We start from the raw sequence: 13498 nt of genomic DNA, 5'->3' as shown, positions 1-13498 counted from the left end.
TATAGATACATAGAATAAGAAGAAAAATTCACTTTCCCTTGTCCTTCCTCATCTTAAAGAGACATATTACAAACAATAAATGAATTAAGTATATATTTAGATCAAAATTCAAAACAGATAATGCGTCAACAAGATTCAGAGGATATATTTTAACTCATCAATTTTTTCAGTTAGGTCAATATATTCCATAATATAAGATTAATTTTTCCAATTTTTCAACGGTCATATAGTTATTATTGATGTTTCAGCTCTTCATATTCAATTATTATACCTTTATCAAATATATTCAACAAAATCATTTCGATCATAATTGTTCATATATTCAACAATGTTCGCTAAGTTGCCTACTAGGTAGGACAGAATATGACAGACAATACTTGATATATCAAAAAAGAAGAAGAAATTCTGATTATTTAGAAATTGATCGGGGATGTTTAAAATAATATTAAATATACAAGTTGTAAAGCGTGTTTCATAAGCGTTATTAATCAAAATGTCTTTGAAAACTGGTGGAGAAGTTGATCCTATTAAAAACGAAAGAACTGGTAACGTAAGAGAGGTTGGATCACAAGCTATTTGGAGCTTATCCTCATGTAAACCAGGTTCGTATTTATTAAGTATTTCCTTAATCAATTACTAAAAATATTTGTGTAATTTGAATTTATATATTTTTTGATCACTGATGATTTCTAAATATTTTCTGTAGGTTTTGGAGTGGATCAACTTAGAGACGATAGAGCAGACACATATTGGCAGTCCGATGGACAGTTACCTCATTTGGTAAACATTCAATTCCAAAAAAAAACTACTATTAGTGATATTTATATATATACTGATTACAAATTGGACGAGAGCTACACACCAAGTAGAATTTCTATAAGAGTAGGGACTCATTTTAATGATATACAAGAAATTGAAGTTGTAATGTTAACTGAACCATCAGGTAATATCAAATGTCTGTTGAACTTATTAATACTTCTTTCAATTCTTTTATACATTCCCATACATCATGTACTTTTATTGATAATAGCTAGAACAAAGTTTAATTTCAAAACACATACCCTAGTTTCTTAATAAATTTTTAAACTGTTTTAGGTTGGGTGCATATACCAATTAAAGACATTAGGGATAAACCAATAAGAGTTTTTATGATACAAATAGCTGTAACTAGCAACCATCAGAATGGACGAGATACTCATATGAGGCAAATCAAAATACACAGTCCCATAGAAAACCCAGGAGTACCTATAGATAACTTTTTGAATTTCTCCACTATAGAATTTCAACAGCATGCTACAATAAGATAAAATAAGTGGACTTGACAAAAAAAACATATAATTGTCATTATTTTCTTTTAATTCGAATATAGAAAAAATACTGTGATATGTTCTTTTATATTGTTTTTTACATTAAACAATTTGGTATTATTTTGGATTTTTTGTTGAATCCTGTATCTACATTTTTCTTTAGCTAGCTGGAAACACAGGCAATTATTGATGAAAAGTAGAAAGAAACTAATTTATTAAAGTTGGATATACTTAACTGAATAGGGAACCACCACTTCCCACATAACAGTTAAAAATTGTGACATTGTGAAAAATCAATACACATAAAATTTTCATTGTTAATTGCTAAAGTAGGGGCTAACAAGCCCTTCATGGGACCCGAAATCTTCTGTGCTATCTGCTACATAACAATGGAAAAACTACTGAAAAAGAAGGTATATAGGAGCAAAATCAATTATTAGGACAACCTACAGGAGCTGAGGCAGGCAAAGACTCTCCTGGGAAACTTAACCAAGGAACATCTGCTGAATGTATCAACCCAAGTAAGAACATTCTACAAATACTATCAGGGCACTTTAGTCTCGATAGACAACTAAAAACGTTAGACTTAGGAGATAAAGCAATATGCAGATTTTGTTGCACAGAGAACAAAACTTCTATCCACATTATCTCAAAGTGTGAAAGAATACACCTGGGTGCGTATGAAATAGAAGACAAAGATCTCTGCCAGCCAAATATAAAATTAGGCAACATTGCAAGAATGTAACTCAGAGGTACAACCTTTTGTGTAAATATCTCACTGCTCTTGATGGAAACCGTTAGGATCTCTTAATCATATAGTTAATGATACAAAGAGTGACTAGTTTTACCCTCCATTAACGTATCGTCTCGTATTACCTAAATTTTGTCTTAATTAATGTGACTGTGAAGGACCATAAATTTTCTTACCTAATTTCTAGTTATTATTGTATTCATTAAGATTCAGTACTTAAGAGTTGTACACTAATCGATCCTAATGGAAACCAACATCATAGTTTAAGTGATTCCAAGTGTCCCTTAGATACTTGAACTTCCATTAACTTATCAAATTACTCAATTGTAGTACGGTATTCGGATTATTGGAACAATGTTCAATTCATTATTTTCTTGCTCAACAAATAGTTTCTTCCAAAGTAGTGAATTGAGATTTTTAACTTGTGTATGTTAACCTACCAACATGATGAGATTGTTGTTGGTTATAAATTAAGAATTAAAATTTTTGTTATTAAGTAGCAAAATAGTTTTTAATATGAAGAATATAGTTAACCATCATTGGTTAGCCCGAAAAAACATTACACCATCTGCACAGTAGTGCATGGAGACTTTATTAAGTTGATCCTAATTATATAATTGAGGCTATTTTTTTGGGTAGACCTTTATTCTTAATCATATACTGACAAATATTTCTAAAAATTTTAATCTTGTACTTATCCTGCAACATTTATTAGTAAGTGTACCAATAAATAATGAAATTACAAGTGATGAACTTGGAACTTTCATTGGTTTGAAAGTGTCTTGGAAATCATGTTTAGACCTGGAAATATCCTGAATTTTTTTTAAAGGAAAACCTGTAAGAACCCCGATAAAATCCTATAGGCCATTATTTCATATCAGCAAATCAAAGACAATCTCCAAATACTAAATTTTTGTATTTAAAATCACCTGCTCTCCAAAAAAATGTATGAAACAATTTATTGGTGCCATTTTTTTATTAGATAATCATTTTATAAAACTTAAAATAAAATTCTATCTATTGTGGTGCTCTTCCACGCCCGAATCCCTGCCTGAACTCAACATCAGCTGTTCCAGGACCAACATCAGCTTTTTTATCAGCACCAGGACCACCGGTTGTTCTTCTGTATCCAGCACGATCTTCTGATGGTTTGGAGCCTTCTGACCGAAGAGCTGCGGGCCTAGGACGTGTAGTTTCCGCTCTTGCAGGGCGTTTCAATGTTGAAGGCACAATTTCAGGTGGCAAATGCAAGAATGTTCGAAGATATTCAATACCTGCATTTGTTAAGTACCTAAAAAATTTACTATCAAATATTCTCCCAAAAATCATTTAGGCATGACTTCTGAACAAAAGCAAACTTTTTATTCTACATATTTAAAAAAAATTTTTGAATATGGTTGATAATATATCATTCCCATTAAAAACAAGATTTTAATACTCCTAAAATAAATCAGGGCTATTATGTTTGAATTTACCACTAAATGCACTGGCTGATATAAAATTAGTTCTCCAAAATGATATCTCATGTGTGGATGATGTAGCATGTGTGGATGTCTATCATTTATTTTGTAAACAAATAACAACTGTTATAAATATTTGGCAATATACACAACTCTTTAGCAGTTGGTTCATTAGAACTTGCATAATTAAAGAGTTGAAATGTTTTTTACAAACTTTCCAATGTATTAAAAGGGTGAATTTGTTCCTGAGAATCCCTACCAATCAATGCATCAAGAGAATTTTATCAGAAGTGTGCCATTTGCTATATTTTCTTCAATTGATGTTTTATACAATGGAATCTCTGTAACCTAAACCTCGTTATGTCCCAATCCTCAGTAAGTAAAAAAAATACTATTCCCTTCCACTGAATCTCTAAATATGTGGTATCTCAAACTATTTAGCCTTTGTAACTTGAACAAAATGTGTAATTCTTATTTCAAAAATGTTACATATTTGAAGAACAATTTGAAAACAAATTATCATGGACTTTCTTTCTTATTTAAGGAATTCCTTTAAAAATGAATAGAAGTCAATAGAATTTAAGAGCTTTTTACAAAAATATGAAATGTTTTTAAAAGGTAGTGAAATTGGTGCTAACATGTTAAGAATACAACAGCACATAAGCACAGATTTCTTATAACTTATGATCCAGAGGGATTAAATAATCAAGGACAGTTGTTAAAAAAATTAACAAGCAAAAAAGTTAATGGATTATGTACAATAAGATAGTAAGTAAACAACCAATTGCATAAATGTGTATCCATTTTTTGTAAGTTCATTATTATTTGATATAATAGAAAATAACATGACAATGTTTCTATGTATTCAGTAATGATAGAGGATCTTTACTCAAATTGTGTAGAATCTACATAAGTTTGTTTATAGAGAATGTAATGAATAGTTTAAGAATAAAAGTAATAGAGATGGACTTACCAATAATAGTGCCTCCATGCGAACTGTTCCTTTACATATCCTTTTGATTTTAAAGATTGTAAAGCTTTAATAACCTGAAGATTGGGTATGGTATCTAGTTCAGGATGTTTTGGTGCATGGTAGTCTTTTTTCGCTACCATAACACCCTCCTTAAAGAGGTATTCATAAATAGCCACTCTGTTCTTTTTTGGCATCAACATTCTAAAAAAAACGAAGCAAATAATGTCCAAAGAGCAAATTTAAAGGTTATAAAATAGGAAATATTAATGTCTCAAAGTACAGAAATATACATTACAATTACACTTATATTACTAACATGTACTTTTAACACTTACTTTGAATAATTAAATTGAAAGATGTTATAAATTAAAAAAGATTTTCAACATTACTTACTTTGAACACTGTTTTCCAGGTTGTCAAAAGTCAAAAAGAGAGATGTGATAAGAGAAAAGAGTTTGTTATTGAAAGAAGAATGGCTGTCAACGTCAATGCTTAGTCAATTTTTGGGGAGTAGTTTATGTTAGATTGGCTTCGATACAAGCTTTCAGAATTTTCACCGTAATATTTTATGATTTATTTCAAAATATAGACATACAGGAGTTTATTAAAAAAAAGAACCTGAGAAAAAACGATATATTTCAAGATTATTTATAAACATTTTGCCACTGAAGATGTAAATAATCTTTTTTGTTACTCCTTATCCTCGAATCCCCAAAACATTGGAGAGCCATTTTCTGTTCAAAGTAAAACATAAGTTTCCAAATGGACAGATTGAAAAATCAGCAACACACATATTTACCAACAAAACGGAGATAGAATGCACTAAACATTAATTAGATGTTAAACATCATGTTTCCACTATTTACTTTAGTTTACATGGGGAATAGTTATTTATGTTATTAGTCCGTCAATGGTACCTGGGATGTAATATGGTAACGATTTTATATGGGTTGAATATGAAGCGTCATCGGGATTTCTAGCAAAAATGACTTGAAATTTTCGTGGAAATAATTAGACTATGGAGTCTATTTAATCTTTTATTTAACTTAAAATGCTTTTATCTAACACATTCTATTTGGAATAACCCTAACATCTTCTAAATTATTCTCGGAAAAACATTCTCTCAAAGTTTTTAAGGGTAAAAAGAAAAACAAGTTATGCAACCCTACAATAAATTAATCTTAAGGCCTGTTTACACAGATTTTAGCGTATTCTAACAGAAATAAATAGCACAATTTTTAGGTTACACTTCATTTTCCTTAACTTAATATGTCATGCTATGTAGATGAATAAATGTATATTTAAACAACTTGAATTATTATGGAATTGGACATAATACTATATTATATGTCCAGCCAATCCGACAACCAGATTCTAACTATGTGTAAAAAAGTGCCTGCAGTCAGTTTAAATGTAAATGTCAAATATGTGTTAAGTTTTAAAAGTGTAATATTTATTTTTGTAATGAAATTTTATTGGGAATAGAAATATTTATTGTGCAAGCGGTGAGATTATGTTAACATTTTACAACGGTAGAAGAAATTACAGCACTATTGTAAAAAGCTTTAAAGGTAAATTATTTTGAAGGTTAAGTGTTATCAACACAATCCTTAGATTATTTCATATGTACTATTTTTTCAAAGTTTATCATTAAAATAGTCGTTTAAATATGTTTAGAAAATTATCTGAATTCTAATAGCAGACAAAATTTAAAAATTACTTTTTATAGTCACAGAAAAAAGAGTGATACAGGGTTTATCTATGTATTATCAATGAATAAATATAGCCAAAAATGACGATGATGCGTTTAGGTACGTTTTTATATAATTCTATATAATATATGTCTGCTTTTATACTTACCTAGATGTTTTTTTCTTGTTTTAAAAATTTTTTTAGAAATTAGGGGTCCGCATTTAAGTATGACATACTGAATAATTTGCTTGCTGATAGTATTAATATAAATTTCTAGAGAATGTATGGGATTATTTACATTTGCTTGTAGTGTAAATTAAATGAACACTAAAAATAGCAAAATAAAGCATATATTCTATATTGCTCATAATTAAATGCTTTTATATTACTTGCTAATTAACAGTATTACATTGCTTGAAAACATTCATTTCCCTAGTTTTTTATACTTCAATACATTGAGAACAAAATTCTGAAATCTCACCAAAGTTTATTATTCAGTTTAAAAACAATTAAGTTTGAATTCTATATTGGTTAGGGTGGGTCAAAAAAAACAATTATTTTTTTTACAAGTGGCATGGAAAAATGGCTTGCTAGAGAGCATAAAAAATTCCAATGAAATATTAGCTTTTAATTTTAATAGCTTTAATGTCCAATAGTATAAAATTAATTCTTATAATTAATTAATTGTACAAAAAATATTCTTTCAAGTTGTTAAAGAGCATTGAAAAAATTACTCTACTTGTTTGAAAAATAACAGTTGAAAACTGAAATAAATAACTATTTTATTACTGATAGGACATTTTTTTGTCTAAAATTATATTTGTAATGAAAATTTTCTCAAAATTATAAATTGAGTTGAATTTTTTATTATTATTTAATCAAAAACCCTTTAAATCAGTACACATAAGAGTTTGATGATGAATATTTATTGAACGCTTTTATAGAGCAGTTCATTTTGTACAAAAAATTTGTGTTGTGCCTTTTATAATAGTCACTTATTGTCATCTTATAAAATTCATAAACAAAAATGGAATTTTTCCCAAAAAAATCTTCATTCAAATGGTGAGGTTTAGAGAAAATATATAATTTCCTAAAAAATTCCCCAAGAACATTTTTCTGTTCAACCATTTAATGATGAGGTATGAATTTTTTTCTATAGGACTGGAGAAAAGATTCCGCGATGTGGAGGATATTCCTATTAAAATTAAGAGCTTTAAATTGCTAGATTTGTGAAATTAAATCCAGCTATTATCAGTAATATAACAACAAACTTTGTTATCTATATATATTCACCAACTATTTGCATGTATTTAACTTAATTATACTCAAATTATTTACATATGAGATTGATACCTAGAACTTGGTCGTGAAATTTATTGAAAAGGTGAAAATGTCAGTTGTAAAACCTTCAAAACAAATACTTGTGATTAAATCTCTATATCTCTAATGTTAACATACTCTAAAATTATTATTTTATTGAACATGTCATTTTATATAAACCATGTTTTATACATTCCCTCTACTTGAAACCAAAGTATTTAGTACAAGGTCTGTTCACTTTCTCCCCCTTTATTTGCTCTAGCCCTCAGCTTTTTGTTTGCGTGCCTGGGTCACCAAGCCCCTTTTCCATTATAAAATTAACAGAAATGAAAAAGATTTGTTGAGTGACACTGGGCGAGACAATAGATGTCAAATCAGATACTAGCAGATGGCAAAAGTGATTCAAGGAGTGTCTTTCAGTTCAAGGATAATTCTGACTTTGTGCAAATATATAAATGAATCCAGAAAACGATTAATAGGATTCATGAAGACAATGATAAAAATAAAATTCACTTTTTAATTAACAACATTGATGAAGATGATTTCATAAATATATTTACATCAGCAGGATTTATAGGAAATTGACAAACACAGATTAGAATATTTTTGTTTAACATTAGATCATTCTAATTTTTTTATAAAGACTATAGAAATTTTATGATCTAATTTAAATATGCGAAATAACGTACAAGGCTAGAAAAAAATTTATATAATGACATAATTTGCAAATGAATGAAGTTACAGTTCTCGATTTCTCACATTGATTGTCACTTTGAGAGCATAGTTAGGTGTAATATAAATAAGTCATAATAATAATAACATGTTCATTTTTAATATTGTAAATAATGTCTTTTTCCTCATAACTTAACGATTTGTTTGTTTTGATGTGCAAAGTGTAGATGGTAGAAACAGAAATTTGTTATTAACGTTTTGTCTTTAAATTTTAAGGATGAAAATGTATCCATGAAAAACGTTATTTTCATAGAAATCACACATCTTCCAGAGGTCAGTGTGATTGCATTTTATTTCATCTATTCATTATCATTTTATCCAATTAGTATTCGACTGAAAAAATCACAAATACCAACAAGACAAGACATAGGAAATACTAATATACAGTATAATTGAATAAATTTAAGAAATCCGATATAAAAATCAATCCAAGCTTCTATTCATCCTTTACCCACACGAAATATATGATATCTGAATAATTCTAGATAACAATGATCCATATTGATATATCTCATTGTATAAATAAATATTTTTATATATACAGTGCTCAAGTTATGTATATTGTAATGTTTTTCTTCTGATTTATTTAAACTATTTAAACGGTGAGGTGAATACTTACAATAAAAAAACAATATAATAGGCACTACTTACTACTTAACTATTTATCATAATTATCCACTAATACTTACCATTCACTAACTTTATAATTTATAACTTGCTCGCTGATAAATAAACAAGTATTTATACAAAAAGAATTTCTCGATAAATCGGTTCTAGAAAGTAAACCAACAAATAGAAGAAATTGATTCTACAAAAACAATATAAACAAATCGTCGCTTTAAGTACAAAACATGTAAACAGTATTTTCTTCGCATGCGCCAAACTTTAGCCTTCTCCATCATAACCGAACAGGACTGTCTTCACGGTTTATTTCGTGAACGAGTTCGTAGGAATATAATAAGGAATAAGAAGTGTGTGAAATATGAGTACTCCAAAGAAGTTGGAACCACACTCTGAAATTTTGAATGTTGTTCTACTTTGTTCCAAAAAGATATAGGACCGAAAATGAAATTCTTGAAAATTGAAAAAAAAAAACAATTTTGAAGCTGATACTGCATTTTAATTCGGGATCCTGGCAATGGTTCCTAAATATATCGTAAAAAAATAATTTTTCATTAATTATCAAGTCTGAGCTCTCATTACACTTTCGAGAAATCGGTATTATAATCTTACTTACCTAATTTCTTATTAATAACACCAAATACACTAAACTATGAACTTATCACTAAATGCTTATATACTAATTTATTCAAATTCACAGTTTTTATTATTCCGATTTGTTCACTATGACATCCAATTTTTACTAACTTCCTAACAGGTATAACACGATGTAATTATCCTATAAAAGCTGTACAGAGGATGCCGCCTTATAACCTTTGTACCACGCGCGTCCGCCAAACTTTATATGCTATTAATATAAAGAACGGAGGCACATGTGCTTTTAATTCTTGAGATCGACATAAAGTGATCCTCATTTTATGAGCCATGTCATCAAGCCAAACTTCCCAAATCCCGAAAAAATCAAGAATGGGAAAGTCAAACATGCATCCTGATTTGTTTTTATTGATTAATCAAGAAGCTGTCCATAAAGATTTTGTGTCTAAAGGCCAAACAGTAAATTAACACTTTCAAAGCGAAATTGTATAAAAACTCTCGTGATACCAAATATGAAAAATATTTGTATCTTGCATCATTACGATGCGCCACGTCACATTGTAATTTCAATGAACTGATTTTTATTTGTAAGTTTCCATGATTGTTCCTTTTCCCTGAATTGAACAATCTTTTGTAGCGACGTCATTTTGCTACATAAGAAAACGGTTGTTCAATTCAAGAATTGGTTTTATCTCTCAATTTTCGAACCTCGTATACCTTAAGTTTTCCAAACTCCAACGATTTTCCTCTTTATATAACATGATATTTTTATTGAACAGAAAATTGATATTGAAAGGGCATGAGTACGTGGTTTTTACGAGTTGTTTGAAAAGTCAACATACCCAGAAGGTAGTAAATTTTGTTCTATTTATCGATCATCACCTTTTCCTTGGTCGGAAAATAGAAAATGTCATAAAAAATGTTACGGATCGTTAAAATTACATCGAAGCACAAGGCGGGAAGTATTTTTCCAAACATTTTATACAAGATTAATAGCTAGTTTGTGTTATCAGCAACTAACTTTTTATTATAATTTTTCAACAGGAAATTATTTTTGTTACGATATTTTATTCCAACATGTCTTATTCTACGAAATTTATTTATTAAAAATATCCATATTTATACATTCTAATGGTTAATTTTCATAATTTTTATTCACGCGAAAGAATTCTTGTATGTAAAGTTTAATACTAAAGGAAATAGCTCTGAATATTTGGCGTAGGTAAAGATAATTTTAGAAAAAAATTGATATGTGGTTACCACGCATTTTTTCTTGTTCAGTACTTCAATGTTTTCGAGGATATATTGAAAAATTCTTAGCACACTATAGAACTAAACAAAATTTCAATGCCAAAATATTTTATCACTCAACTTATTCTCCTCTTAATTGAATACATTTATTACCTCGAACCTGCAACGTCTCTAGACCTTCCAAAAAAAATGTTTCTTCTTGCTCTGCAAACCAGACCTCCACAGCTTTTATTACCTCCTCGTTGGAAGAAAATTTACGACCTTTTATACTTTTTTTCAGTTGAGGAAAGAGATGATAGTCGTACGGAGCCAAATCTGGTGAATAAGGGGGGTGTTCTAGTAATTCAAACCCTAAATCACGAATTTTTTGCATGGCAACATGAGATTTGTTTGCAGGGGCGTTGTCCTGCAAAAACAAAACAACTTTGAATAGCTTTCCGCGTCTTTTCTCTTTAATTTTTTCCTGTAGAGTGGTCAGTAATGTCAAATAGTAATCTCCAGTTATTGTTTTACCCATGATTACTCCATGGCAAATCCCAAAAAACTGTAGCAAGAACTTTTCCAGCATATTTTTGGACACGAAACTTCTCAGGTCTTGGACAAACAGAATGTCGCCATTCCATCAATTGTTGCTTTGTTTCTGGATCCTAGAAATGTACCCAAGTCTCATCCATAGTAACAATTCGGTTTAAGAAGTCTATATCGTTTTCAAATCGAGCACAGATCGAACACGATGCTTCTACCCTTGCACGCTTTTGGTCAACATTCAAACATTTGGGGATCCATTTTGCAGCAATTTTTCTCATGTCCAAATTGACGTGAACTATATGATGAACGCGTTCAGTGCTTCAGATATCCGTTTTAGCCCAATTCGACGGTCTGATAAAATCATGTCATGAACTGCATCGATATTTTCGGGGAATGACACAGAAACTGGCCTTCCCGATCGGTCATCATCTTCAATGGAAAATTTACCTCTTTTGAAGCTTGCAGTCCAATTTTTCACGGTCGTATACGAAGGGTTTTAAGCATATCTTCGTAAATCTGCTTATCTCTTAACCCTCTTAAATACAGGTATTTGATGATACTCCAATTTTTTCGATTCTCACAATTTCAGTTGACATCTTTTTTCTTTTAATTTATTGCGTAACTCTGCTTCACTTTTTTGACGTCAAACTTTACACTGAGACTTCCAATAAGTTATCGTTCGTTGCTATGGTAACGCATTATTTTCTTTATGCATGGAACTGGTCTAGGCTAACTAGATATCAATACATCCTCGTATATCACTGTTTAAAGCCTTTTTGCCAACGTGTGGTCCACCCCCTACAGGGGGCAATTTGATTGTAACGGAAGACAATTCTAAAATGGACTCGACACGAGTTTAACCCTTTGCTCTAGGCGATTTAAATGTAATGCTAGATTCCGGTGCCTAATTGAAAGAAAAAAGTGAATTCTTAAATAATTCGGAGAAACATCACCCGACTCGGAAGTCAAACAAGTGGTGCTGTAAGTCAAGATCTGTCTCAAACGCCACGGGTTCGTTAACCGATGCGACGCCAGTTAAGTCTGAGAAGCATTTCTTTTCTATACAACCACGTGTTTATTTATTCATAGATTTCGTATTAGTTTTGTTTGGCTTTTTTCTTTTAATTAATGTTATCATTTTTTACGGATTTGAGAGATAAAGAAAAATTCTGCTATTTTTTACTTTTACATTATATGTTATGACAAGTTTCGTCAACTATTTACGTAGCTAATTGATAAAAAAATCGTCTATATATTTCAATTTTTTCAATTTCATAGGTCATAGGTCTCTTCAAGACGAATAAAATAATATACACTATCAGTCAAAGGTTTTTATCCACCCCATGATCCTTTTGTTAAATTTCAAAATAATACACTTGAATAAATTTAAACTTGGAAGTACCGGCTGATTTGTAAATTATTCTGTAACTGTGAATGATTTATTCGGGGTTTATGATTGTAGTTTAGTCCAAGAAAGCCCTGTCCGACGCAAGAGCGTGCTATGGTTTATATACTTCTAGGATCAATACATTTATTTGAAAGTTCGTAATCAAATTGTTTTAATTCTTGCAAATTCAGACTTCAAGTTTTCAAATGTGTAAATCCAAGGAACTATCGGTCAAAGGTTTGTGTCCACTCCATAATCCATTCGTTAAATTTCAAAATAATACAGCTAAACAAATTTAAAACTCGCAATTACCGGCTGATTTGTATATTATTCTGTAACTGCGAATGATTTTTTTGGTGTTTATGATTGTAGTTTAGTCCAAGAATGCCCTGTCCGACGTAAGAACGTGATGTGATTTATATTTTTTGGACCAAAACAACTTTTTGAGGAGTTCGTGTTCAAATTGTTTTCCTTCTTGCAAATTCAGACTTCTAAGTTTTAAAATGAGTAAAATCCAGAAACTGTCGGTCGTGTATTAATCGCAAATCTTCATAGTCTTACCAAAAGTAATCGTACCATTCACGCCAAATTGAGAATACCGCGACGTACTGTGGACCACAACGTGAAAAAAAATGCATCCACCAGGAGCTTTTCTCTCGAAAAACCACAACCACTGAAAATAAACGTATTGTATTTAGCAATAAACGTGATCGACAACTCACGGGCCCTAAGATAGCAGCTCATATTAAATAATCAAGGGATCTACATTTGAGTACTTCTACAGTGAAAATCTGGCCTTTATGAAAGGGTGGTAGAGAAGAAACCTCTTTTAAGAGGTCAAAATAAAATTTAGAGATTGCGGTGGGCTAAAGAACATAAAAA

General features: G+C 30.2%; 3 protein-coding genes across 9 annotated transcripts in view; 2 read left to right on the top strand and 1 right to left on the bottom strand.

The window, feature by feature from the left end:
• Positions 1-368: 368 nt before the first annotated feature.
• Positions 369-1427, top strand: LOC130446040 (anaphase-promoting complex subunit 10). The gene is made up of 3 exons (XM_056782030.1): positions 369-602; positions 707-943; positions 1096-1427. Exons 1-3 carry the CDS (start codon positions 494-496, stop codon positions 1305-1307), a joined length of 558 nt encoding a protein of 185 aa, XP_056638008.1. The 5' UTR covers positions 369-493; the 3' UTR covers positions 1308-1427.
• A 1528-nt stretch (positions 1428-2955) lies between these two features.
• On the bottom strand, positions 2956-5014 carry LOC130446039 (40S ribosomal protein S10-like). Of its 2 annotated transcripts, none has more exons than XM_056782027.1 (3): positions 4885-5014; positions 4492-4692; positions 2956-3349 (listed from the first exon to the last, which is right to left on the bottom strand). In XM_056782027.1, exons 2-3 carry the CDS (start codon positions 4689-4691, stop codon positions 3076-3078), a joined length of 474 nt encoding a protein of 157 aa, XP_056638005.1. In that variant the 5' UTR covers position 4692; positions 4885-5014; the 3' UTR covers positions 2956-3075. The 2 variants fall into 2 exon arrangements, with proteins under 2 accessions (XP_056638005.1, XP_056638007.1); XM_056782029.1 differs by having other exon boundaries at positions 4827-4904.
• Positions 5015-5828: 814 nt separating this feature from the next.
• The window catches only part of LOC130446037 (probable phospholipid-transporting ATPase IA), a 55965-nt gene continuing 48295 nt past the window's right edge, over positions 5829-13498 (top strand). For all 6 annotated transcript variants that reach the window (XM_056782020.1, XM_056782023.1, XM_056782019.1 and 3 more), the window contains exon 1: positions 5829-6062. In XM_056782020.1, the coding sequence (XP_056637998.1) occupies positions 6005-6062 (58 nt within the window). In that variant the 5' untranslated portion in view covers positions 5829-6004. The remainder of the gene's footprint in view (positions 6063-13498) is intronic.

The sequence above is a fragment of the Diorhabda sublineata genome, chromosome 6 (assembly GCF_026230105.1).
Source record: "Diorhabda sublineata isolate icDioSubl1.1 chromosome 6, icDioSubl1.1, whole genome shotgun sequence".
NCBI lineage: Eukaryota > Metazoa > Arthropoda > Insecta > Coleoptera > Chrysomelidae > Diorhabda > Diorhabda sublineata.
This window is presented reverse-complemented; position numbering and strand designations above follow the sequence as displayed.

Bases quoted from the DNA above. Each gene is read 5' to 3' on its own strand.
- LOC130446040 (XM_056782030.1), top strand. From the start codon at position 494: ATGTCTTTGAAAACTGGTGGAGAAGTTGATCCTATTAAAAACGAAAGA. The intron at 603-706 runs GTTCGTATTTAT...TATTTTCTGTAG, and splicing joins CTTATCCTCATGTAAACCAG to GTTTTGGAGTGGATCAACTT. The intron at 944-1,095 runs GTAATATCAAAT...AAACTGTTTTAG, and splicing joins AATGTTAACTGAACCATCAG to GTTGGGTGCATATACCAATT.
- LOC130446039 (XM_056782027.1), bottom strand. From the start codon at position 4,691: ATGTTGATGCCAAAAAAGAACAGAGTGGCTATTTATGAATACCTCTTT. The intron at 3,350-4,491 runs GTAAGTCCATCT...TAAATTTTTTAG, and splicing joins GCATGGAGGCACTATTATTG to GTACTTAACAAATGCAGGTA.